The 27,037-nt window shown below is 53.3% G+C and overlaps 1 protein-coding gene across 5 annotated transcripts in view; it reads left to right on the top strand.

Moving 5' to 3' along the window:
• DOCK3 (dedicator of cytokinesis 3) overlaps window positions 1-27,037 on the top strand; it is a 300,167-nt gene that overhangs the window by 58,041 nt on the left and 215,089 nt on the right. For 4 of the 5 annotated variants that reach the window (XM_077277042.1, XM_077277043.1, XM_077277041.1 and 1 more), the window contains one exon: window positions 11,195-11,291. In XM_077277042.1, the coding sequence (XP_077133157.1) occupies window positions 11,195-11,291 (97 nt within the window). Of the gene's footprint in view, window positions 1-7,880; window positions 8,032-11,194; window positions 11,292-27,037 lie in introns of those variants that run through there. The other variant, XM_077277044.1, reaches the window with a different exon arrangement.

Consider the following 27,037-nt stretch of genomic DNA (forward strand, 5'->3'; position numbering starts at 1 on the left):
ACCCCTGTAGAGACAATGTCCGGAACTTGGAACAATATCTCTTAGGGGTGAGAGTAAAAAGTGCCAGCAGGGTGTCCTTAATAGCTCCATAGTATGGACCGGGCAGCATCCCGTGCCCGACCAGTCAAACTAGTCCACAGGTATTTAGCCCAGTCAACTGTGGGCACCTGGTGCATCACTGTTGGAGCCTCAAAATCTTGCAGATGTTCATCAGCCTCTGTGTTGGACTCATTAAGCACTGGCACGCCTCTGTAGCGGAGCTGAGTTCCTTGGTGGTGGGCCAGATTAGTGACTGCAGCTCTGGAGGTGACTTGAGAATAAAACATGATGTAACAGCAGAATAGTAACCGCAGCTCTGGAGGTGACTGAAGGATAAGACACGATGTAACAGCAGAATTGTGACTGCAGCTCTGGAGGTGACTGGAGAATAAGAGATGATGTGACATCAGAACAGTGACTGCAGCTCTGGAGGATAAGACATGATGTAACAGCAGAATAGTGACTGCAGCTCTGGAGGATAAGACATGATGTAACAGCAGAATAGTGACTGCAGCTCTGGAGGATAAGACATGATGTAACAGCAGAATAGTGACTGCAGCTCTGGAGGATAAGACATGATGTAACAGCAGAATAGTGACTGCCGCTCTGGAGGATAAGACTCGATGTAACAGCAGAACAGTGACTGCAGGTCTGGAGTTGACTAGAGGATAAGACACGATGTAACTGCAGAATAGTGAGTGCAGCTCTGGAGGTGACTGCAGTAGTTACCTAGTTTCTGCACACAGTGGATACTTAGTACTCGGATGCTTTTCCTCGGCCTCTTTGGTAAGTGATAGTGACGTCCCCGGGTCGAGCTTTGCTGCTTGTGACGAGCTGTAAGTTGATCCAGTCTGTGACATTTTCAGCCCCTGCCTCATCGAAGGCTGCACAGAATGAGGGTCTCGCCGGTGATCAGTGTGACAGCTCGGCGCCTGCGGAGAGCAGGGGAATCTGAGAAACGACGGCCACAATCTGTGGTGGTGTCACTGCCGCCTCCTCCATAATGTATTTTCAGGCAGTCCTGTGTAACTGCACATAGGACTGCTGCCCCTCCAAGGTGCACGCTGTGGCGGATGTGTATGAAATATTCATGGCCTCCAGCCTCACTGATGGTAATGGCGCCCTGTAACATGCATATTTCATGAGTGCACTCAGGATGCCAGACACATCTCCACGACGGGAATCAGACCTTGCCACAGTCATCTCCGTGTTAGGAAAGCAGGGTGACACAATGTGCCGCCATTACTGCACTCCTAGAGGTTGTCACTCAGCTGTGCAGTCAGAGATTGTCAATCAGGTCTCTGGGAAAGTTGGATATCGGCCCCTGTATCTGTGCAGGTGATGGCCACATACCTGGTGTTACAGGTGTCCATATCCTGTGCTCGGCGACATCTTGGGTCTGGTGGTCTGAGCTCAGATTTCAGGGGTTTCCTCCCATACATGACAGGGGCAGCACCTCTGCTGTCTGTGAGTGATCTTCCACTCTGCTCATCCTGAGGCTCCTTGTTCCTGAACAGAATCCTGGGTCCACGGAGCAGATCTAGAAAAGTGTGATTGTCGCTCTACACAACAATGGCATTCAGGTTGTGATCGTGAAAGGGGGCTTGTGTGTGTGACTGCCGGTTGTGTGTGTCTATATATATGTGTGTGTGTGGTCAAAGAATGTGTGTGTATATATGAATAAATTTAGCCATGGTTTGTGTGCATAGCTGCGGGGTGTGTGTGTGTGTGTGTGTGTGCGCGCGCGTAGTTGCGGTTTGTATATGTATGTATGTAGCTGCAGTGTGTCTGTGTACACGTAGCTGCGATGTGTGTATGTTGCTTTAGTGTGTATATGTGTGTGTAGTTGCGCTATATGTGCGTAGCTACGGTGTGTGTGCGCGTGTAGTTGCGGTGTGTATATGTATGTATGTAGCTGCAGTGTATATATGTGATGTATGTATATAGCTGCAGTGTGTATATGTATGTAGCTGCAGTGTGTATATGTGATGTATGTATGTAGCTGCGGTGTGTATATGTATGTAGCTGCAGTGTGTATTTGTGATGTATGTATGTAGCTGCGTTGTGTATATGTATGTAGCTGCAGTGTGTATATGTGATGTATGTTTGTAGCTGCGGTGTGTATATGTATGTATGTAGCTGTGGTGTGTGAACGTAGCTGCGTTGTGTATATGTGGGTATGTAGCTGCAGTTTGTATATGTATGTATGTAGCTGCAGTGTATATATGTGATGTATGTATGTAGCTGCGCTGTGTATATGTATGTAGCTGTGGTGTGTATATGTATGTATGTAGCTGCGGTGTGTATATGTATGTATGTAGCTGTGGTGTGTGCACGTAGCTGCGTTGTGTATATGTGGGTATGTAGCTGCAATGTGTGTGTGTATATGTAGCTTTACACTGTGTTCCAAATTATTATGCAAATTGGATTTAAGTGTCATAAAGATTTAATTGTTTTGTTTTTCAAATAAACTCGTGGATGGTATTGTGTCTCAGGGCTCAATGGATCACTGAAATCAATCTTAAACACATGTGATAATTGGTTTTCCAGGTGATTCTAGTTAAAGGAAAACTACTTAAAAATGATGTTCCACATTATTAAGCAGCCACAGGTTTCAAGTAACATGGGAAAGAAAAATGATCTCTCTGCTGCTGAAAAGCATCAACTAGTGCAATGCCTTGGTGAAGGGATGAAAACATTAGAAATTTCCCGAAAACTTAAGCGTGATCATTGTACTGTTAAGAGATTTGTGGCTGTATCTGAGCACAGATGTGTTTGTGCTGATAAAGGCATAATGAGGAAGATTTCTGCCAGGCAAGTTCATCGGATTAAGAGAGCAGCTGCTCAAATACCATTACAAAGCAGCAAACAGTTATTTGAAGCTGCTGGTGCCTCTGGAGTCCCTCGAACCTCAAGGTGTAGGATCCTATAAAGGCTTGCTGTGGTGCATAAACCTACTATTCTGCCACCACTATACAGTGTTCACAAGCAGAAATGGTTGTATTGGGCCCACACATACATGAAGACTAATTTCCAAACAGTCTTGTTTACTGATGAGTGTTGAGCAACCCTGGACGGTCCAGATGGATGGAGTAGTGGATGTTTGGGGGATGGCCACCATGTCCCAACAAGGCTGCAACGTCAGCAAGGAGGTGGAGGAGTCATGTTTTGGGCCGGAATCATGGAGAAACAGCTGGTAAGGCCCTTTAAGGTTCCTGAAGGTGTGAAAATGACCTCTGCAAAGTATATAGAGTTTCTGACTGACAACTTTCTTCTATGGTCTAAAAAGCAGAAACGTGCCTTCAGGAACAAAATCATCTTCATGCTGACAATGCACCATCTCATGCTGCAAAGAATACCTCCGAGTCATTGGCTGCTATGGGCATAAAAGGAGATAAACTCATGGGGTGGCCACCATCTTCCCCTGACCTCAACCCTATAGAGAACCTTTGGAGGATCATCAAGCAAAAGATCTATGAGGGTGGGAGGCAGTTCACATCCAAACAGCAGCTCTGGGAGGGAAGAAATACAAGCAGAAACTCTCCAAAAACTCACAAGTTCAATGGATGTAGGAATTGTGAAGGTGATATCAAAGAAGGGTCCTGTGTTACATGTAACTTGTCCTGTTAGGAGGTTTTGGAGTTAAATAGCTTTTTGTACAGTGGATGTGACCTCCTAATGCTGCAAATTCCACAAATGAGACTTTTCAGTTCTTTATATCAAATGTTTAGAAATTCTACTGTGCCTAATAATTTGGAACAGTGCATTTTGAGTTTTTATTCATTTTGGAGATTATACTGTTATCATTGGGAGGTTTCTGCAATAAAATTCGATGTATAATCTAACGGGTGATGACTTTTATTAGACTGACTGTCATTTGCACTGAGTCATCGACCATTTAGGAAAATCAGAGAAAAATGTAATTTGCATAATAATTTGGAACCTAGTGTATATATGTGTGTAGCTGTGGTGTGTGTGTGTATATACAGCTCTGGCGAAAAGTTAGAGACCACTGCGCAGTTTTATAACAATCCGCTTCTCTCCATGTCTGAGCCATTCCATTCCAGTGTCAGTTGAGTTCCACCAGAGGACACCTCATTCTACTTCATGTGCTTCTGATGAGGTGATCACCTGAACCAAATCTTATTTAACGAAGGAAAGTATAAAAACCCTGCTGTGGTGTCCACAATCCTCCTGCAATAGGACAAGCTGGATGGCAAAACAAGTGCTAGGAGTATCCCAAAAGTAACAGGAATGAAAAAATAACTTTTAGGCTATGTGCACATGTCCGGAATTGCCGCTTTCCGCGGCAATTCCGCAACTGCCGCGGATAAAACGCATACGAAATTGGCATGCGGTTTCCCACTAAACACTAGCGATTTCCAAGTGATCTGTAGCACCGCTTGGAAAACTGATTGACAGGTTCGTCACACTTGTCAGGCATAGTGTTTGACAAGTGTGACCAACTTTTTACTATTGATGCTGCCTATGTGATTCCGCCGCGGAAAAAAACGCAGCATGTGCACAAAAATTGCGGCTTGCATCCTAATAGGATGTTTAATGTATGAATTTTTTTCACTTTTTTTGCGTTTTTATAGCAAAAAAAGTGAAAAATCCTGAACGTGTGCACACAGCCTTAACCATGCCAAAGGAGTTGAAAAGAAAAGTCTTGAGTGAGGGAAAAAAGGGCTTAATCCTGGCTTTACTAGCAGAGGGACACAGTGAGCGTCATGTTGCCTCCATCTTTAAAATTTCTAAGACTGCAGTCCATTACAACAAGGTCCAGCAGCAGATATTGGTGACAACAAAGCTACAGACCGGCAGAGGGTGAAAACGACTCTCCACTGGCCGGGATGACCATCCTCTTATTTGAATGTCACTCAGCAACCGCAGGATGACATCATGTGACCTACAAAGAGACTGGCAAATGGCAGCTGGGGTGAAGTGACCGGGCAAGAACAGTTCATAACAGGCTCCTAGAGGCAGGACTCAAGTCATGTAAAGCTCGAAAAAAGCCTTTCACAAGTGAGAAGCAAAGGAGAGCCAGGCTGAAGTTTGCCAAAGACCTTAAGGACTGGACCATAGATGACTGGAGTAAGGTAATCTTCTCTGATAAGTCTAATTTTCAGCTTTGCCCAACACCGGGTCGTCTAATGGTTAGACGGAGACCTGGAGAGGCGTACAAGCCACAGTGTCTTGTATCCACTGTGAAATTTGGTGGAGGATCGGTGATGATCTGGGGATGCTTCAGCAAGGCTGGAATTGGGCAGGTTAATCTTTACGAAGGACGTATGAATGAAGCCGCATACAAGGTTATCCTGGAAAAACAGCTGCTTCCTTGTGCTCAGCCAATGTTCCCCAACTCTGAGGACTGGTGTTTCCAGCAGGACAATGCACCATGCCACACAGCTAGGTCAATCAAGTTGTGGATGAAGGTCCACCACATCAAATCCCTGTCATGGCCGCCCAATCTCCAGACCTGAACCCCATTGAAAACCTCTGGAATGTAATCAAGAGGAAGATGGATAGTCACAAGCCATCAAACAAAGAAGAACTGCTTACATTTCTGTACCAGGAGTCGCATAAGGTCACCCAGGAGCAGTGTGAAAGACTGGTAGAAAGCTGCCAAGACGCAGGAAAGCTGGGAATAAAAATCATGGTTATTCCACCAAATATTGATTTCTGAATTCTTCCTGAGGTAAAACATTAGTATTGTTGTTTCTAAATGATTCTGAACTTGTTTACTTTGCATTATTTGATGTCCGCAAGCAATGTATTTTTTTTATTTTGACCATTTCTTATTTTCAGAAAATAAATACAAAATGTATTGCTTGGAAATGCAAAGACGTGTTGTCAGAAGTTTATAGAGTAAAAGAACAATTTACATTTTACTCAAAAATATACCTATAAATAGAACAATCAGACAAACTGGACATTTTGCAGTGGTTTCTTAATTTTTGCCAGAGCTGTATGTGTGTATGTAGCTGCAGTGTGTATATGTGTGTGTATGTAGCTATGTTGTGTATATGTGTGTATGTAGCTACGATGTGTGTGTGTATGTAGCTACGATGTGTATATGTGTGTGTATGTAGCTATGGTGTGTATATGTGTGTGTATGTAGCTACGATGTGTGTGTATAATTGTGTGTATGTAGCTGAGGTGTGTATACGTGTGTGTATGTCGCTACGGTGTGTATATGTGTGTGTATGTAGCTACGGTGTGTGTATGTGTGTATAATTGTGTGTATATAGCTGCAGCGTGTATATGTGTGTGTATGTAGCTACGGTGTGTATATGTATGTGTATGTAGATACGGTGTGTGTGTGTATAATTGTGTGTATATAGCTGCAGCGTGTATATGTGTGTGTATGTAGCTACGGTGTGTATATGTATGTGTATGTAGCTGCAGTGTGTATATGTATGTGTATGTAGATACGGTGTGTGTATGTGTGTATAATTGTGTGTATATAGCTGCAGCGTGTATATGTATGTGTATGTAGATACGGTGTGTGTGTGTATAATTGTGTGTATATAGCTGCAGCGTGTATATGTGTGTGTATGTAGCTACGGTGTGTATATGTATGTGTATGTAGCTGCAGTGTGTATATGTATGTGTATGTAGATACGGTGTGTGTATGTGTGTATAATTGTGTGTATATAGCTGCAGCGTGTATATGTATGTGTATGTAGATACGGTGTGTGTGTGTATAATTGTGTGTATATAGCTGCAGCGTGTATATGTGTGTGTATGTAGCTACGGTGTGTATATGTATGTGTATGTAGCTGCAGTGTGTATATGTATGTGTATGTAGATACGGTGTGTGTATGTGTGTATAATTGTGTGTATATAGCTGCAGCGTGTATATGTGTGTGTATGTAGCTACGGTGTGTATTTGTATGTGTATGTAGCTGCGGTGTCTATATATGTGTTCATAGCTGCTGTATGTACATGTATGTTCGTAGATGCGGTGTGTCTGTAGCTGCAGTGTATATGTGTGTACATAGATGCGATGTGTGTATGTAGCTGTGGTATGTATATGTATGTGCATAGCTGTGTGTATGTGTATATATATATATATATATATCTATATATATGTGCGAAGCTGCTGTGTTTATATATGTATGCGTAGCTTTGTGTATGTGTGCGTAGCTGCAATGTGTATATGCGTGCATAGCTGCGGTGTGTTTGTTACTAGCTGTGTTGTGTGTGCGTAGCTGCGGTATGTGTGTGCGTAGCTGCGGTGTGTGTGTGTGCGTAGCTGCGGTGTGTGTGCGTAGCTGCGGTGTGTGTGCGCGTATCTGCGGTGTGTGTATATGTGTGTGCGTAGCTGCGGTGTGTGTGTATATCTGTGTGCGTAGCTGCGGTGTCTGTGTGTAGCTGCGGTGTGTATGCGTAGCTGCGGTGTGTGTGTGTGTAGCTACGGTGTGTGTGTATATGTGTGTGCGTAGCTACGGTGTGTGTGTGTATATGTGTGTGCGTAGCTGCGGTGTGTGTGTATGTGTGTGTGCATGGCTGCGGTGTGTGTGTGCATGGCTGCGGTGTGTGTATATGTGTGTGCGTAGCTGCGGTGTGTGTGCGCGTAGCTACGGTGTGTGTGTGTGTGTGTGTGTGTGTGCGCGTAGCTGCGGTGTGTGTGTATGTGTGTGTGCGTAGCTGCGGTGTATGTGTGTGTGCGTAGCTGCGGTGTGTGTGTATATGTGTGTGCGTAGCTGCGGTGTGTGTGTAGCTGCGGTGTGTGTGTGTATGTGCGTAGCTGTGGTGTGTGTGTGTGTGTATATGGGTGTGCGTAGCTGCGGTGCGTGTGTGCGTAGCTGCGGTGTGTGTGTATATGTGTGTGCGTAGCTGCGGTGTGTGTGTGCGTAGCTGCGGTGTGTGTGCGTAGCTGCGGTGTGCTCTGGGGATGTGTGCCGGGTACGTGGGAGGTTTATTTTTCGCTTCTTTCGGATGCCTCATTGCTGCATAGATCGGAGAGGAGGCAGCGATACCAGAGAGGTAGGAGCCTTCATCCTTCTTCCTGCACTCGGCGGGCGCTGCGCCATCCACCTGTCCAGCATCCACACAGCCCTGACCCCAGCATGTGCCCTGCGTACTGTGCATGGGTGACAGGGGAGGAGAGCAGACGTCTGCAGGAGGCGGCTGTGTGTGGCACTGGCACCAGTGGGGGAGGCTCAGCTCTTAACGCTTTAATTGTTTCATGAATTCCCCACAACACTGCACAGCTGTAATCTGTATGATGTGCCAGACTGTGCCACCGTGTGACTGTTGTATGATGTGCCTCCGTGTGACTGTATGTATGATGTGCCAGACTGTGCCACCGTGTGACTGTTGTATGATGTGCCAGGCTGTGCCACCGTGTGACTGTTGTATGATGTGCCAGGCTGTGCCACCGTGTGACTGTTGTATGATGTGCCAGGCTGTGCCTCCGTGTGACTGTATGTATGATGTGCCAGACTGTGCCACCGTGTGACTGTATGTATGATGTGCCACCGTGTGACTGTGTGTATGATGTGCCAGGCTGTGCCACCGTGTGACTGTATGTATGATGTGCCAGGCTGTGCCACCGTGTGACTGTATGTATGATGTGCCAGACTGTGCCACCGTGTGACTGTTGTATGATGTGCCAGGCTGTGCCACCGTGTGACTGTATGTATGATGTGCCTCCGTGTGACTGTATGTATGATGTGCCAGACTGTGCCACCGTGTGACTGTTGTATGATGTGCCAGGCTGTGCCACCGTGTGACTGTATGTATGATGTGCCTCCGTGTGACTGTATGTATGATGTGCCAGACTGTGCCACCGTGTGACTGTTGTATGATGTGCCAGGCTGTGCCACCGTGTGACTGTTGTATGATGTGCCAGGCTGTGCCACCGTGTGACTGTATGTATGATGTGCCTCCGTGTGACTGTATGTATGATGTGCCAGACTGTGCCACCGTGTGACTGTTGTATGATGTGCCAGGCTGTGCCACCGTGTGACTGTATGTATGATGTGCCACCGTGTGACTGTGTGTATGATGTGCCAGGCTGTGCCACCGTGTGACTGTATGTATGATGTGCCAGGCTGTGCCACCGTGTGACTGTATGTATGATGTGCCAGACTGTGCCACCGTGTGACTGTTGTATGATGTGCCAGGCTGTGCCACCGTGTGACTGTATGTATGATGTGCCTCCGTGTGACTGTATGTATGATGTGCCAGACTGTGCCACCGTGTGACTGTTGTATGATGTGCCAGGCTGTGCCACCGTGTGACTGTATGTATGATGTGCCACCGTGTGACTGTGTGTATGATGTGCCAGGCTGTGCCACCGTGTGACTGTATGTATGATGTGCCAGGCTGTGCCACCGTGTGACTGTATGTATGATGTGCCAGACTGTGCCACAGTGTGACTGTATGTATTATGTGCCAGGCTGTGCCACCATGTGACTGTATGTATGATGTGCCACCGTGTGATGTGTGTATGATGTGCCAGGCTGTGCCACCGTGTGACTGTGTGTATGATGTGCCACCGTGTGACTGTGTGTATGATGTGCCAGACTGTTCCACCGTGTGACTGTATGTATTATGTGCCAGGCTGTGCCACCCTGTAACTGTATGTATGATGTGCCAGGCTGTGCCACCGTGTGACTATGTATGATGTGCCATGCTGTGCCATCGTGTGACTGTATGATGTGCCAGACTGTGCCACTGTGTGACTGTATGTATGATGTGCCAGACTGTGCCACCGTGTGACTGTATGTATGATGTGCCAGGCTGTGCCACCGTGTGACTGTATGTATGATGTGCCAGACTGTGTTACCGTGTGACTGTATGTATGATGTGCCAGGCTGTACCATCGTGTGACTATGATGTGCCATGCTGTGCCACCGTGTGACTGTATGATGTGCCAGGCTGTGCCACCATGTGACTGTATGTATGATGTGCCAGGCTGTGCCACTGTGTGACTGTATGTATGATGTGCCAGGCTGTGCCACCGTGTGACTGTGTGTATGATGTGCCAGGCTGTGCCACCATGTGACTGTATGTATGATGTGCCAGGCTGTGCCATCGTGTAACTGTGTGTATGATGTGCCAGGCTGTGCCATCGTGTGACTGTGTGTATGATGTGCCACCATGTGACTGTGTGTATGATGTGCCAGGCTGTGCCATCGTGTAACTGTGTGTATGATGTGCCAGGCTGTGCCACCGTGTGACTGTATGATGTGCCAGGCTGTGCCACCGTGTGACTGTATGATGTGCCAGGCTGTGCCATCGTGTGACTGTGTGTATGATGTGCCACCATGTGACTGTATGTATGATGTGCCAGGCTGTGCCATCGTGTAACTGTGTGTATGATGTGCCAGGCTGTGCCACCGTGTGACTGTAAGTATGATGTGCCAGGCTGTGCCATCGTGTGACTGTGTGTATGATGTGCCACCATGTGACTGTATGTATGATGTGCCAGGCTGTGCCACCGTGTGACTGTATGTATGATGTGCCACCGTGTGACTATGTATGACATGGGTAAAGGACTGTAAATAAACTTGTGGGCGCTGCCATGTGTAGTGGGCGCTGCAGCCAGTCAGTGGGTGGTCCCTTGTGTACGGCGGGTGCAGATTTGCATTATGTGGATGTCGAGGGTGAGGAGTGCGGACCCCAGCGATTCCGTGTGATATTAGCCACATCCAGGGACAAGAAAATGGCAAAACCAGCGGTATGCCGGACCCGTAGCATCCTGTCCACCACCTGTGTATCAGGGGTTAATCCATTCTGGTGCTTGTAGTGCAGAAAGGACCTGAAGCCTCGAAGATGAGAAAACTCTGCTCAGAGTATCAGCTCCGCAGGTATCGGGTGCTGGCGCATTGTCCCCGTCCACGAGCCTCCAGTGTCCAGTATTGGGGCAGGTTCTGTGACTACATGAGACGAGGCAGAGCTGCAGTGTAAAGCATGGAGGACAGAGACGCAGCTGCAGCCTCTGATAAAACAGACTGACAGAAAGTCACAAGAAATGTCAGGACATAAAGGAATTGTTGCCCAAATATTACAGGCAAGGGGGTCGGTATGGGGGAGCAAAGATTGATAGCGAGGTGCGGTGCATGGGGGCCCTGTATTGGGGAGCAGTGCGGGGGGCCGCCAGTACTATGATGTGACCACCTTCTCTCTGTTTCGCCTGCAGGCAGTATGAGACCGTCGTTCCTGTGGAAGACCCCCTTGTCACGGAGGTGACGTCCACGCTGCAGGAATGGGCCTCGCTATGGAAGCAGCTGTATGTGGTGAGTCCCCGATACTGACGGATTTAGAGGACGTGCACCGCTCTGCTGAGCTGATCTCACCGGCTCCGCCATTGAAGGGGTTTGTGTCTTTTTAGAGCAGCAAAGCTGTTGCTGTAGTAGCGTGTGTTCTATTCACTGATTGTGGCGGAGGGAGCAGACAGGCTGCGCGGTGCCCTGCCCTAGAGGAACTGAGCGGTGCCATGTTCTAGTGGAACTGAGCGGCGCCCTGCCCTAGAGGAGCTGAGCGGTGCCATGTTCTAGTGGAACTGAGAGGCGCCCTGCCCTAGAGGAGCTGAGCGGCGTCCTGCCCTAGAGGAGCTGAGCGGCGCCCTGCCCTAGAGGAGCTGAGGGGCGCCCTGCCCTAGAGGAACTGAGCGGCACCCTGCCCTAGAGGAACTGAGCGGCGCCCTGCCCTAGAGGAGCTGAGCGGTGCCATGTTCTAGTGGAACTGAGAGGCGCCCTGCCCTAGAGGAGCTGAGCGGCGTCCTGCCCTAGAGGAGCTGAGTGGCGCCCTGCCCTAGAGGAACTGAGCGGCACCCTGCCCTAGAGGAACTGAGCGGCGCCCTGCCCTAGAGGCGCGGAGCGACGCCCTACCCTAGAGGAGCTGAGCGGCGCCCTGCCCTAGAGGAGCTGAGCGGCGCCCTGCCCTAGAGGAGCTGCATGGCGCCCTGCCCTAGAGGCGCGGAGCGGCGCCCTGCCCTAGAGGAACTGAGCGGCGCCCTGCCCTAGAGGAACTGAGCGGCGCCCTGCCCTAGAGGAACTGAGCGACGCCCTGCCCTAGAGGAACTGAGCGGCGCCCTGCCCTAGAGGAACTGAGCGGCGCCCTGCCCTAGAGGAACTGAGCGGCGCCCTGCCCTAGAGGAACTGAGCGGCGCCCTGCCCTAGAGGAACTGAGCGGCGCCCTGCCCTAGAGGCGCGGAGCGACGCCCTACCCTAGAGGAGCTGAGCGGCGCCCTGCCCTAGAGGAGCTGAGCGGCGCCCTGCCCCAGAGGAGCTGAGCGGCGCCCTGCCCTAGAGGAGCTGCGTGGCGCCCTGCCCTAGAAGAACTGAGCGGCGCCCTGCCCTAGAGGCGCGGAGCGGCGCCCTGCCCTAGAGGAACTGAGCGGCGCCCTGCCCTAGAGGAACTGAGCGGCGCCCTGCCCTAGAGGCGCGGAGCGGCGCCCTGCCCTAGAGGAACTGAGCGGCGCCCTGCCCTAGAGGTGTAGAGCGACGCCCTGCCCTAGAGGAACTGAGCGGCGCCCTGCCCTAGAGGAACTGAGCGGCGCCCTGCCCTAGAGGAACTGAGCGGCGCCCTGCCCTAGAGGTGTAGAGCGACGCCCTGCCCTAAAGGAACTGAGCGACACTCTGCCCTAAAGGCGTAGATCTGCACTTTTCCCTAAAGAAACCCTAGAGGTGCGGAGCAGCATGCAGTCTTACCTGTTTGCCCTCTGGTGGTATCAGCGGAGCGGGGTCCTGGCGGCACACTGACTCGCTCCTTGCGGGGTCCTGGCGGCACACTGACTCGCTCCTTGCGGGGTCCTGGCGGCACACTGACTCGCGCCTCGTTGGGTCCTGGCGGCACACTGACTCGCGCCTCGCTGGGTCCTGGCGGCACACTGACTCGCGCCTCGCTGGGTCCTGGCGGCACACTGACGTGGTGACGTCCACGCTGCAGGAATGGGCCTTGCTATGGAAGCAGCTGTATGTGGTGAGTCCCCGACACTGACGGATTTAGAGGACGTGCGCCGCTCTGCTGAGCTAATCTCACCAGCTCCGCCATTGAAGGGGTTTGTGTCTTTTTAGAGCAGCAAAGCTGTTGCTGTAGTAGCGTGTGTTCTATTTACTGATTGTGGCGGAGGGAGCAGACAGGCTGCCCGGTGCCCTGCCCTAGAGGAACTGAGCGGCGCCATGTTCTAGTGGAACTGAGCGGCGCCCTGCCCTAGAGGAGCTGAGCGGCGCCCTACCCTAGAGGAGCTGAGCGGCGCCCTGCCCTAGAGGAGCTGAGCGGCGCCCTGCCCTAGAGGAGCTGAGCGGCATCCTGCCCTAGAGGAGCTGAGCGGCGCCCTGCCCTAGAGGCGCTGAGCGGCACCCTGCCCTAGAGGCGCGGAGCGGCGCCCTGCCCTAGAGGACCTGAGCGGCGCCCTGCCCTAGAGGAACTGAGCGGCGCCCTGCCCTAGAGGAACTGGGCGGCGCCCTGCCCTAGAGGAACTGAGCGGCGCCCTGCCCTAGAGACGCGGAGCGATGCCCTGCCCTAGAGGAACTGAGCGGCGCCCTGCCCTAGAGGAACTGAGCGGCGCCCTGCCCTAGAGGCGCGGAGCGACGCCCTGCCCTAGGGGAACTGAGCGGCGCCCTGCCCTAGAGGAACTGAGCGGCGCCCTGCCCTAGAGGCGCGGAGCGACGCCCTGCCCTAGAGGAACTGAGCGGTGCCCTGCCCTAGAGGAACTGAGCGGTGCCCTGCCCTAGAGGAACTGAGCGGCGCCCTGCCCTAGAGGAACTGAGCGGCGCCCTGCCCTAGAGGAACTGAGCGGCGCCCTGCCCTAGAGGCACGGAGCGACGCCCTGCCCTAAAGGAACTGAGCGGCGCCCTGCCCTAGAGGAACTGAGGGGCGCCCTGCCCTAGAGGAACTGAGCGGCGCCCTGCCCTAGAGGAACTGAGCGGCACCCTGCCCTAGGGGAACTGAGCGGCGCCCTGCCCTAGAGGAACTGAGCGGCGCCCTGCCCTAGAGGAACTGAGCGGCGCCCTGCCCTAGAGGTGTATAGCGACGCCCTGCCCTAGAGGAACTGAGCGGCACCCTGCCCAAGAGGAACTGAGCGGCGCCCTGCCCTAGAGGAACTGAGCGGCGCCCTGCCCTAGAGGTGTAGAGCGACGCCCTACCCTAAAGGAACTAAGCGACACTCTGCCCTAAAGGCGTAGAGCTGCACTTTTCCTTAAAGAAACCCTAGAGGTGCGGAGCAGCATGCAGTCTTACCTGTTTGCCCTCTGGTGGTATCAGCGGAGCGGGATCCTGGCGGCACACTGACTCGCGCCTCGCTGGGTCCGGGCGGCACACTGACTCGCGCCTCGCTGGGTCCGGGCGGCACACTGACTCGCGCCTCTCTGGGTCCTGGTGGCACACTGACTCGCGCCTCGCTGGGTCCTGGCGGCAGACTGACTCGCGCCTCGCTGGGTCCTGGCGGCACACTGACTCGCACCTCGCTGGGTCCTGGTGGCACACTGACTGGCACCTCGCTGGGTCCTGGTGGCACACTGACTGGCGCCTCGCTGGGTCCTGGCGGCACACTGACTCGCGCCTCGCTGGGTCCTGGCGGCACACTGACTCGTGCCTCGCTGGGTCCTGGCGGCACACTGACTCACGCCTCGCTGGGTCCTGGCGACACACTGACTCGTGCCTCGCTGGGTCCTGGCGGCACACTGACTCGCGCCTCGCTGGGTCCTGGCGACACACTGACTCGCACCTCACTGGGTCGGCCTTACAGCAGCGGCCGGAGCGGCTCTAGCTGATACGTTGTGATCTTTGCTGTCAAAATCCAAAGGATCTGAGGAACAAAAACTTCTCGTAGGGATAAAATGTAACTTTTATTCTCTTTAGAAGCAGATAACTTATATTATGGCAGTTTTTTTTAAACCTGTAATTTTGGATTGAATAAGGCCCATTGTGGCCAAATGTCGCTTTTTCCATTTGCCTCCTGTGTAACCGCTGCCATCTGGTCTTACAAACAGAATAAGTGACAATTTATCCCTATGAGAAGTTTCTGGCGCCTCGACCCTGCACAGAGCGGCCTTCAGTGCGCGAGACACATCCACAGGACTGTGCTGTGCCGAGAACGTCCTGCGGCCCCTCGGGGGCGTCACATGCCGCCATCAGCCGGGTCCTCCTGCTCCTCCTCTGCAGTGATGGGGGAGGGAGCAGCAGACCGGAGGCTTCTGATTGGTCAGACCAAAAAGCATAGGTCTGATGTCACTCCAGGAAGACACCGCCCACTCAGCACAGGTAGAGAGAGAAGACCCCAACCCTCCGCGCGAACAGCATTCTTCTATACAGACTGAGAAACTATAGGGGGCACCAGTGAGATCTAACCCGGAAAACAGACTGCAGCTTTGAATGTGATTGGAGTATAAGATGTGACTGAGGAACATCTTGGTTACATCATTATTTTGGCCTATGCAGTCCCCTGTGTACCTAATCCTCTCCTGTGTGATACTGTCTGCTGAGCTGTATCTAATACTCTCCTGTGTGATACTGACTGCTGAGCCGTGTATCTAATCCTCTCCTGTGTGATACTGACTGCTGAGCCGTGTATCTATTCCTATCCTGTGTGATACTGACTGCTGAGCCGTGTATCTAATCCTATCCTGTGTGATACTCACTGCTGAGCCGTGTATCTAATCCTATCCTGTGTGATACTGCCTGCTGAGCCGTGTATCTAGTCCTATCCTGTGTGATACTGACTGCTGAGCTGTGTATCTAATCCTATCCTGTGTGATACTCACTGCTGAGCCGTGTATCTAATCCTCTCCTGTGTGATACTGTCTGCTGAGCTGTGTATCTAATACTCTCCTGTGTGATACTGACTGCTGAGCCGTGTATCTAATCCTATCCTGTGTGATACTGACTGCTGAGCCATGTATCTAATCCTATCCTGTGTGATACTGACTGCTGAGCCGTGTATCTAATCCTATCCTGTGTGATACTGCCTGCTGAGCCGTGTATCTAGTCCTATCCTGTGTGATACTGACTGCTGAGCTGTGTATCTAATCCTATCCTGTGTGATACTCACTGTTGAGCCGTGTATCTAATCCTCTCCTGTGTGATACTGTCTGCTGAGCTGTGTATCTAATACTCTCCTGTGTGATACTGACTGCTGAGCCGTGTATCTAATCCTATCCTGTGTGATACTGCCTGCTGAGCCGTGTATCTAGTCCTATCCTGTGTGATACTGACTGCTGAGCTGTGTATCTAATCCTATCCTGTGTGATACTCACTGCTGAGCCGTGTATCTAATCCTCTCCTGTGTGATACTGACTGCTGAGCCGTGTATCTAGTCCTATCCTGTGTGATACTGTCTGCTGAGCCGTGTATCTAATCCTCTCCTGTGTGATACTGACTGCTGGGCCGTGTATCTAATCCTCTCCTGTGTGATACTGTCTGCTGAGCCGTGTATCTAATCCTCTCCTGTGTGATACTGACTGCTGAGCCGTGTATCTAATCCTCTCCTGTGTGATGCTGTCTGCTGAGCCGTGTATCTAATCCTCTCCTGTGTGATACTGACTGCTGAGCCGTGTATCTAATCCTCTCCTGTGTGATACTGACTGCTGAGCCGTGTATCTATCCTATCCTGTGTGATACTGTCTGCTGAGCTGTATCTAATCCTCTCCTGTGTGATACTGACTGCTGAGCTGTGTATCTAATCCTCTCCTGTGTGATACTGACTGCTGAGCCGTGTATCTAATCCTATCCTGTGTGATACTGACTGCTGAGCCATGTATCTAATCCTATCCTGTGTGATACTGACTGCTGAGCCGTGTATCTAATCCTATCCTGTGTGATACTGACTGCTGAGCCATGTATCTAATCCTATCCTGTGTGATACTGACTGCTGAGCCGTGTATCTAATCCTCTCCTGTGTGATACTGTCTGCTGAGCCGTGTATCTAATCCTATCCTGTGTGATACTGACTGCTGAGCCGTGTATCTAATCCTCTCCTGTGTGATACTGTCTGCTGAGCCATGTATCTAATCTTCTCCTGTGTGATACTGTCTGCTGAGCCGTGTATCTAATCTTCTCCTGTGTGATACTGACTGCTGAGCTGTATCTAATCCTATCCTGTGTGATACTGTTTGCTGAGCCGTGTATCTAATCCTATCCTGTGTGATACTGACTGCTGAGCTGTATCTAATCCTCTCCTGTGTGATACTGACTGCTGAGTCGTGTATCTAATCCTATCCTGTGTGATACTGTTTGCTGAGCCGTGTATCTAATCCTATCCTGTGTGATACTGACTGCTGAGCTGTGTATCTAATCCTCTCCTGTGTGATACTGACTGCTGAGCCGTGTATCTAGTCCTATCCTGTGTGATACTGACTGCTGAGCTGTGTATCTAATCCTATCCTGTGTGATACTCACTGCTGAGCCGTGTATCTAATCCTCTCCTGTGTGATACTGACTGCTGAGCCGTGTATCTAGTCCTATCCTGTGTGATACTGACTGCTGAGCTGTGTATCTAATCCTATCCTGTGATACTCACTGCTGAGCCGTGTATCTAATCCTATCCTGTGTGATACTGCCAGCTGAGCCGTGTATCTAGTCCTATCCTGTGTGATACTGACTGCTGAGCTGTGTATCTAATCCTATCCTGTGTGATACTCACTGCTGAGCTGTGTATCTAATCCTCTCCTGTGTGATACTGACTGCTGAGCCGTGTATCTAATCCTATCCTGTGTGATACTGTCTGCTGAGCTGTATCTAATCCTCTCCTGTGTGATACTGACTGCTGAGCCGTGTATCTAATCCTCTCCTGTGTGATACTGACTGCTGAGCTGTGTATCTAATCCTCTCCTGTGTGATACTGACTGCTGAGCCGTGTATCTAATCCTATCCTGTGTGATACTGTCTGCTGAGCCGTGTATCTAATCCTCTCCTGTGTGATACTGACTGCTGAGCTGTGTATCTAATCCTCTCCTGTGTGATACTGACTGCTGAGCTGTGTATCTAATCCTATCCTGTGTGATACTGACTGCTGAGCTGTATCTAATCCTCCTGTTGCGTGCCTCCGGCCGCCCGTGTGCTGATGTGACCTTATTCCAGTGACCCACTTTCCGTGTCTGGGCGCTGCCCGCCGCCGGCTCTGTCCTTCCTCCGCCATTATCTCCCCCTCCTGTCCTGTGATCCCTTCCCAATGTGTAAATCCCCTGATGACATTATCTGTGACCCCCCCCCCGATTTAATCCTCATCCGCCCTTCCCCCATGCGCTGGCACTGGTCTGACGCTACTTGGAGTGATGGTGGCTCTTTCCGGATTTTGGGGCTTTACTTTCCAGATTTGTGACTTGGCCATAACGCAATGACAGAAGCTTGGAATTGACTGTGTGTCATACAGCCCCGCGGGGTCCTGGGGGTCCAGGCCCACCTGTGCTAGGCGGGGTCACTTAGAGGTAATGGCTGGAAGCCATCATTGCTGGGACCGTGGCCTGGAGGAGAAAATGGTCGCACGCGATGTAGTATCACACGTCAGTAATGTGAGTGGCAGCCGAGGATGCAGCTCTGGATGTGACTAGAGCACCAGCCTCCATGTCATCAGTGCTATGGACAGATTTACCCAGCGACCCTCCATATAATGGCTCTGCGTCTTGACGCTCCGGAGGATGGCGCTGCGTCTTGTTGCTCCGGACAATCTTTGGATGGCACTGCGTCTTGTCGCTCCGGACCGTCTTTGGATGGTGCTGCGCCTTGTCGCTCCAGACAGTCTTTGGATGGTGCTGCGTCTTGTCTCTACGGACAGTCTTTGGATGGCACTGCGTCTTGTCGCTCTGGACAGTCTTTGGATGGCGCTGCGTCTTGTCGCTCCGGACCGTCTTTGGATGGTGCTGCATCTTGTCTCTACGGACAGTCTTTGGATGGCACTGCGTCTTGTCGCTCTGGACAGTCTTTGGATGGCGCTGCGTCTTGTCGCTCCGGACCGTCTTTGGATGGTGCTGCGCCTTGTCGCTCCAGACAGTCTTTGGATGGTGCTGCGTCTTGTCTCTACGGACAGTCTTTGGATGGCACTGCGTCTTGTCGCTCTGGACAGTCTTTGGATGGTGCTGCGTCTTGTCGCTCCGGACCGTCTTTGGATGGCGCTGCGTCTTGTCTCTACGGACAGTCTTTGGATGGCACTGCGTCTTGTCGCTCTGGACAGTCTTTGGATGGCGCTGCGTCTTGTCGCTCCGGACCGTCTTTGGATGGTGCTGCATCTTGTCTCTACGGACAGTCTTTGGATGGTGCTGCGTCTTGTCGCGCCGGACAGTCTTTGGATGGCGCTGCGTCTTGTTGCTCAGGACCCTCTTTGGATGGTGCTGCGTCTTGTCGCTCCGGACAGTCTTTGGATGGTGCTGCGTCTTGTCTCTACGGACAGTCTTTGGATGGTGCTGCGTCTTGTCGCGCCGGACAGTCTTTGGATGGTGCTGCGTCTCGTCGCTCCGGACAGTCTTTGGATGGCGCTGCGTCTTGTTGCTCAGGACCCTCTTTGGATGGTGCTGCGTCTTGTCGCTCCGGACAGTCTTTGGATGGCGCTGCGTCTTGTTGCTCAGGACCCTCTTTGGATGGCGCTGCGTCTTGTCGCTCCGGACAGTCTTTGGATGGCACTGCGTCTTGTCTCTACGGACAGTCTTTGGATGGCACTGCGTCTTGTCGCTCTGGACAGACTTTGGATGGCGCTGCGTCTTGTCGCTCCGGACCGTCTTTGGATGGTGCTGCGTCTTGTCTCTACGGACAGTCTTTGGATGGCGCTGCGTCTTGTCGCGCCGGACAGTCTTTGGATGGTGCTGCGTCTTGTCGCTCCGGACAGTCTTTGGATGGCGCTGCGTCTTGTTGCTCAGGACCCTCTTTGGATGGTGCTGCTTCTTGTCGCTCTGGACAGTCTTTGGATGGCGCTGCGTCTTGTCTCTTCGGACCGTCTTTGGATGGCGCTTCGTCTTGTCGCTCCGGACCGTCTTTGGATGGTGCTGCGTCTTGTCGCTCCGGACCGTCTTTGGATGGTGCTGCGTCTTGTTGCTCCGGACAGTCTTTGGATGGCGCTGCATGTTGTCGCTCTGGACAGTCTTTGGATGGCGCTTCGTCTTGTCGCTCTGGACCGTCTTTGGATGGCGCTGTTTACTTGGCCTTGTCACGTTTCTTATCCCGGTCTGGATCCACAGTTAGCTTTATTATCCCATTTATGTCAGGAGGAGCGATCCGAGTTCTGCGCTATGTGTTTCCATGGAAACCCAGCACATCATGCTTCCCACGCATCGTCTTTTCCTGTCTCTTTCTGAGCCCACTCACATCTCACCGCCTCCTTCCTGGGACCCCCTGCGTGACTGAGAACAGGAGCCCGATGTGACCACACCGAACAGGATACACAAGGGCTGGACTCTTCACAGGATGGAGCAGGTCGCGGGATCCGACTCCTCACGGGATGGAGCAGGTCGCGGGATCGGACTCCTCGTAGGATGGAGCAGGTCACGGGATCAGACTCCTCACAGGATGGAGCAGGTCGCGGGATCAGACTCCTCATGGGATGGAGCAGGTCGCGGGATCTGACTCCTCACGGGATGGAGCAGGTCACGGGATGGAGCAGGTCGCGGGATCGGACTCCTCATGGGATGGAGCAGGTCGCGGGATCAGACTCCTCACAGGATGGAGCAGGTCGCGGGATCGGACTCCTCATGGGATGGAGCAGGTCGCGGGATCTGACTCTCACAGGATGGAGCAGGTCACGGGATGGAGCAGGTCGCGGGATCTGACTCCTCACGGGATGGAGTAGGTCGCGGGATCGGACTCCTCACGGGATGGAGCAGGTCACGGGATCTGACTCCTCGCGGGATGGAGCAGGTCGTGGGATCTGACTTCTCACGGGATGGAGCGGGTCGCGGGATCTGACTTCTCGCGGGATGGAGCGGGTTGCGGGATCTGACTCCTCGCGGGATGGAGCAGGTCGTGGGATCTGACTTCTCACGGGATGGAGCGGGTCACGGGATCTGACTCCTCACGGGATGGAGCGGGTCGCGGGATCTGACTCCTCACGGGATGGAGTGGGTTGCAAGATCTGACTCTTCGCGGGATGGAGCGGGTTGCGGGATCTGACTCTTTGCGGGATGGAGCAGGTCGCGGCATCTGACTCCTCGCGGTATGGAGTGGGTCGCGGGATTGGAGTCAGCGGGATGGAGCGGGACGCGGGATCTGACTCCTTGTGGGATGGAGCGGGTCACGGGATCTGACTCCTTGCGGGATGGAGCAGGTCGTGGGATCTGACTCCTCGTGGGATGGAGCAGGTCGCGGGATCTGACTCCTCACAGGATAGAGCAGGTCTCGGGATCTGACTCCTCGTGGGATGGAGCGGGTCACGGGATTGGACTTCTCACGGGATGGAGCGGGTCGCGGGATCTGACTCCTCACCGGTTGGAGCGGGTCGCGGGATCTGACTCCTCGCGGGATGGAGCAGGTCGCGGGATCTGACTCCTCACGGGATGGAGCGGGTTGCGGGATCTGACTCCTCGCGGGATGGAGCAGGTCGTGGGATCTGACTTCTCACGGGATGGAGCGGGTCGCGGGATCTGACTCCTCACCGGTTGGAGCGGGATCTGACTCCTCGCGGGATGGAGCAGGTCGTGGGATCTGACTCCTCGCGGTATGGAGCGGGTCGCGGGATTGGAGTCAGCGGGATGGAGCGGGACGCGGGATCTGACTCCTTGTGGGATGGAGTGGGTCACGGGATCTGACTCCTTGCGGGATGGAGCAGGTCGTGGGATCTGACTCCTCGTGGGATGGAGCAGGTCGCGGGATCTGACTCCTCACAGGATAGAGCAGGTCTCGGGATCTGACTCCTCGTGGGATGGAGCGGGTCACGGGATTGGACTTCTCATGGGATGGAGCGGGTCGCGGGATCTGACTCCTCACCGGTTGGAGCGGGTCGCGGGATCTGACTCCTCGCGGGATGGAGCAGGTCGCGGGATCTGACTCCTCACGGGATGGAGCGGGTGGCGGGATCTGACTCCTCGTGGGATGGAGCGGGTCGCGGGATCTGACTCCTCACCGGTTGGAGTGGGTCGTGGGATCTGACTCCTCGCGGGATGGAGCAGGTCGCGGGATCTGACTCCTCGCGGGATGGAGCAGGTGGCGGGATCTGACTCCTCGTGGGATGGAGCGGGTCGCGGGACCTGACTCCTGTCATCGATCGATATCGGAGCAGTGTTTGTGTATACTGCCCCCCATATGGCTACAATGGTAACAACTCTCCGGTATATATAACTGCAGGAGAAGCAGCTCTGGAGCACAGACTTCTGCTGCAGAGGGACCTTATTATCTGTTGCACAGCACTTCTTCGTCTGTTCTGCCGCGATCGTAGCGACCCCAATATTCGGCCCGTGCTGCACGCGGTGTAGGAAGGAAAACACAACAAGGCAGATTTGTTGATTTTTTTACAATTATTATCCTCAAAAAAAGTGTTTTAAAACTATGTAAAATTGCTGCACAAGTGGCGCCAATAAAAGTGACATCACATCCGTAAAGCACAAGACGTCGTCGTGCCGAAGGGGAAATAGAAGCCCTGGCTCTTGGAAGGGAAAGATGAGAAGAGCGGCCTTGTCTTTAAGGGTTAATAACCCCCGTCAGACTGAGGAGAGGTGCTGGCCCGGACGTCTCCGCTCTGCACCTGCCTCATCTGACAGGCGCTCACTTCGCCCGCCCGCGCTCCACGCCTCTGGACCTGATGGTTGTGGAGGACGAGTCACCTTTCCTGACGTTGCTGCTGCCGGGGATGAGTTCTCCGACGTTTTCTTCATTTTCCCGCATTAGTATTGTAGTGATTCCTTCCGCATGGCTGAGCAGGCGATCGGCAGACAGGTCCGACACTTCTGTGGAGATGCCCAGCGGCGCCCATCAGCATCGCCAAGAGTTTCCTACCGTGTGCCAGGCTGCATTATAACTATATATAGGTACTCACCTGTCTCCGCTCCTGTGCAGGACCTGGAGACGTCAGCGAGCATGTGCACAGATATGGTACTCGCCTGTCTCTGCTCCTGTGCAGGACATGGAGACAGTCAACAAGCCAGTGCACCGATATGGTACTCACCTGTCTCCGCTCCTGTGCAGGACCTGGAGACGTCAGCGAGCATGTGCACAGATGTGCACAGATATGGTACTCGCCTGTCTCTGCTCCTGTGCAGGACATGGAGACAGTCAACAAGCCTGTGCACCGATATGGTACTCACCTGCCTCCGCTCCTGTGCAGGACCTGGAGACGTCAGCGAGCATGTGCACCGATATGGTACTCACCTGTCTCCGCTCCTGTGCAGGACCTGGAGACGTCAGCGAGCATGTGCACCGATATGGTACTCACCTGTATCCGCTCCTGTGCAGGACCTGGAGACGTCAGCGAGCGTGTGCACAGATATGTTACTCGCCTGTCTCCGGTCATGTGCAGGACCTGGAGACTTCAGCGAGCGTGTGCAGAGATGTTATTCGCCTGTCTCTGCTCCTGTGCAGGACATGGAGACAGTCAACAAGCCTGTGCACCGATATGGTACTCACCTGTCTCCGCTCCTGTGCAGGACCTGGAGACAGTCAGCGAGCGTGTGCACAGATTTGTTACTCGCCTGTCTCCGGTCATGTGCAGGACCTGGAGACAGTCAGCGAGCGTGTGCACAGATATGTTACTCGCCTGTCTCCGGTCATGTGCAGGACCTGGAGACAGTCAACAAGCCTGTACACCGATATGGTACTCGCCTGTCTCTGCTCCTGTGCAGGACCTGGAGACAGTCAGCGAGCGTGTGCACCAATATATTACTTGCCTGTCTCTGCTGCTGTGCAGGACCTGGAGACAGTCAACAAGCGTGTGCACAGATATGGTACTCACCTGTCTCTGGTCATGTGCAGGACCTGGAGACAGTCAACAAGCCTGTGCACCGATATGGTACTCACCTGTCTCCGCTCCTGTGCAGGACCTGGAGACAGTCAGCGAGCATGTGCACAGATATGGTACTCACCTGTCTCTGCTCCTGTGCAGGACATGGAGACAGTCAACAAGCCAGTGCACCGATATGGTACTCACCTGTCTCCGCTCCTGTGCAGGACCTGGAGACGTCAGCGAGCATGTGCACAGATATGGTACTCGCCTGTCTCTGCTCCTGTGCAGGACATGGAGACAGTCAACAAGCCAGTGCACCGATATGGTACTCACCTGTCTCCGCTCCTGTGCAGGACCTGGAGACGTCACCGAGCATGTGCACCGATATGGTACTCACCTGTTTCCTCTCCTGTGCAGGACCTGGAGACGTCAGCGAGCGTGTGCACAGATATGTTACTCGCCTGTCTCCGGTCATGTGCGGGACCTGGAAACTTCAGCGAGCGTGTGCAGAGATGTTATTCGCCTGTCTCTGCTCCTGTGCAGGACATGGAGACAGTCAACAAGCCTGTGCACCGATATGGTACTCGCCTGTCTCCGCTCCTGTGCAGGACCTGGAGACAGTCAGCGAGCGTGTGCACAGATTTGTTACTCGCCTGTCTCCGGTCATGTGCAGGACCTGGAGACAGTCAGTGAGTGTGTACACAGATTTGTTACTCGCCTGTCTCTGCTCCTGTGCAGGACATGGAGACAGTCAACAAGCCTGTGCACCAATATGGTACTCACCTGTCTCCGCTCCTGTGCAGGACCTGGAGACGTCAGCGAGCGTGTGCACAGATATGTTACTCGCCTGTCTCCGGTCATATGCAGGACCTGGAGACAGTCAGCGAGCGTGTGCAGAGATGTTATTCGCCTGTCTCTGCTCCTGTGCAGGACCATTTACTCAGCGCAGCCTCTGCAGAAACAGCCCAAGATCTTACAGGCCGGCTCGGCCACTTACCCCGCCTGAGTGTTCAGGTAGTTTGGGTTCATCACTAGCATGTCATTGGCTCCGCTTCTTGTGCCACCTGCCATGCCCAGCTCTGCCACATTCCCTTGGACTCTGCTACTTCACCTCATTGTGCCTCCTGACAAACCCAGCTTTATTACATCACTGCGCTCTTGTACATTGCTGAAAGTGCTCTTCCTGACATACCCTTCTCTGCTGCACTGCTGGGCTCAGCTGCATCACCACAAGTGCGTCTCCCGCTACGCTGCTGGGCTCAGCTACATCACCACAAGTGTGTCTCACGCTACGCTGCTGGACTCGGCTACATCACCACAAGTGCGTCTCCTGCTACGCTGCTGGGCTCAGCTACATCACCACAAGTGTGCCTCCCACTACGCTGCTGGGCTCAGCTGCATCACCACAAGGGCGTCTCCCGCTACGCTGCTGGGCTCAGCTACATCACCACAAGTGTGTCTCCCACTACGCTGCTGGGCTCAGCTGCATCACCACAAGGGCGTCTCCCACTACGCTGCTGGGCTCAGCTACAGCACCACAAGTGCGTCTCTTGCTACGCTGCTGGGCTCAGCTACATCACCACAAGTGTGTCTCCCACTACGCTGCTGGGCTCAGCTGCATCACCACAAGGGCGTCTCCCGCTACGCTGCTGGGCTCAGCTACATCACCACAAGTGCGTCTCCCACTACGCTGCTGGGCTCAGCTGCATCACCACAAGGTCGTCTCCCACTACGCTGCTGGGCTCAGCTACAGCACCACAAGTGCGTCTCCCGCTACACTGCTGGGCTCAGCTACATCACCACAAGTGCGTCTCCTGCTACGCTGCTTGTCTCAGCTACATCACCGCAAGTGCGTCTCCCGCTACGCTGCTGGGCTCGGCTACATCACCACAAGTGCGTCTCCTGCTACGCTGCTTGTCTCAGCTACATCACCACAAGTGCGTCTCCTGCTACGCTGCTTGTCTCAGCTACATCACCACAAGTGCGTCTCCCGCTACGCTGCTGGACTCGGCTACATCACTACAAGTGCGTCTCCCGCTACGCTGCTGGACTCGGCTACATCACCACAAGTGCGTCTCCCGCTACGCTGCTGGGCTTGGCTACATCACCACAAGTGCGTCTCCCGCTACGCTGCTGGACTCGGCTACATCACCACAAGTGCGTCTCCCGCTACGCTGCTGGGCTTAGCTACATCACCACAAGTGTGCCTCCCACTACGCTGCTGAGCTTAGCTACATCACCACAAGTGCGTCTCCCGCTACGCTGCTGGGCTTGGCTACATCACCACAAGTGTGTCTCCCGCTACGCTGCTGGGCTTGGCTACATCACCACAAGTGCGTCTCCCGCTACGCTGCTGGGCTTGGCTACATCACCACAAGTGCGTCTCCCGCTACGCTGCTGGACTCGGCTACATCACCACAAGTGCGTCTCCCGCTACGCTGCTGGGCTTAGCTACATCACCACAAGTGTGCCTCCCACTACGCTGCTGAGCTTAGCTACATCACCACAAGTGCGTCTCCCGCTACGCTGCTGGGCTTGGCTACATCACCACAAGTGTGTCTCCCGCTACGCTGCTGGGCTTAGCTACATCACCACAAGTGCGTCTCCCGCTACGCTGCTGGGCTTGGCTACATCACCACAAGTGCGTCTCCCGCTACGCTGCTGGGCTTGGCTACATCACCACAAGTGCGTCTCCCGCTACGCTGCTGAACTCGGCTACATCACCACAAGTGCGTCTCCCGCTACGCTGCTGGGCTTAGCTACATCACCACAAGTGTGCCTCCCACTACGCTGCTGAGCTTAGCTACATCACCACAAGTGCGTCTCCTGCTACGCTGCTGGGCTTGGCTACAACACCACAAGTGTGTCTCCCGCTACGCTGCTGGGCTTAGCTACATCACCACAAGTGCGTCTCCCGCTACGCTGCTGGGCTTGGCTACATCACCACAAGTGCGTCTCCCGCTACGCTGCTGGGCTTGGCTACATCACCACAAGTGCGTCTCCCGCTACGCTGCTGAACTCGGCTACATCACCACAAGTGCGTCTCCCGCTACGCTGCTGGGCTTAGCTACATCACCACAAGTGTGCCTCCCACTACGCTGCTGAGCTTAGCTACATCACCACAAGTGCGTCTCCTGCTACGCTGCTAGGCTTGGCTACATCACCACAAGTGTGTCTCCCGCTACG

This window comes from Ranitomeya variabilis, chromosome 8 (genome assembly GCF_051348905.1).
Source record: "Ranitomeya variabilis isolate aRanVar5 chromosome 8, aRanVar5.hap1, whole genome shotgun sequence".
In the NCBI taxonomy this organism is placed as follows: Eukaryota; Metazoa; Chordata; class Amphibia; order Anura; family Dendrobatidae; genus Ranitomeya; species Ranitomeya variabilis.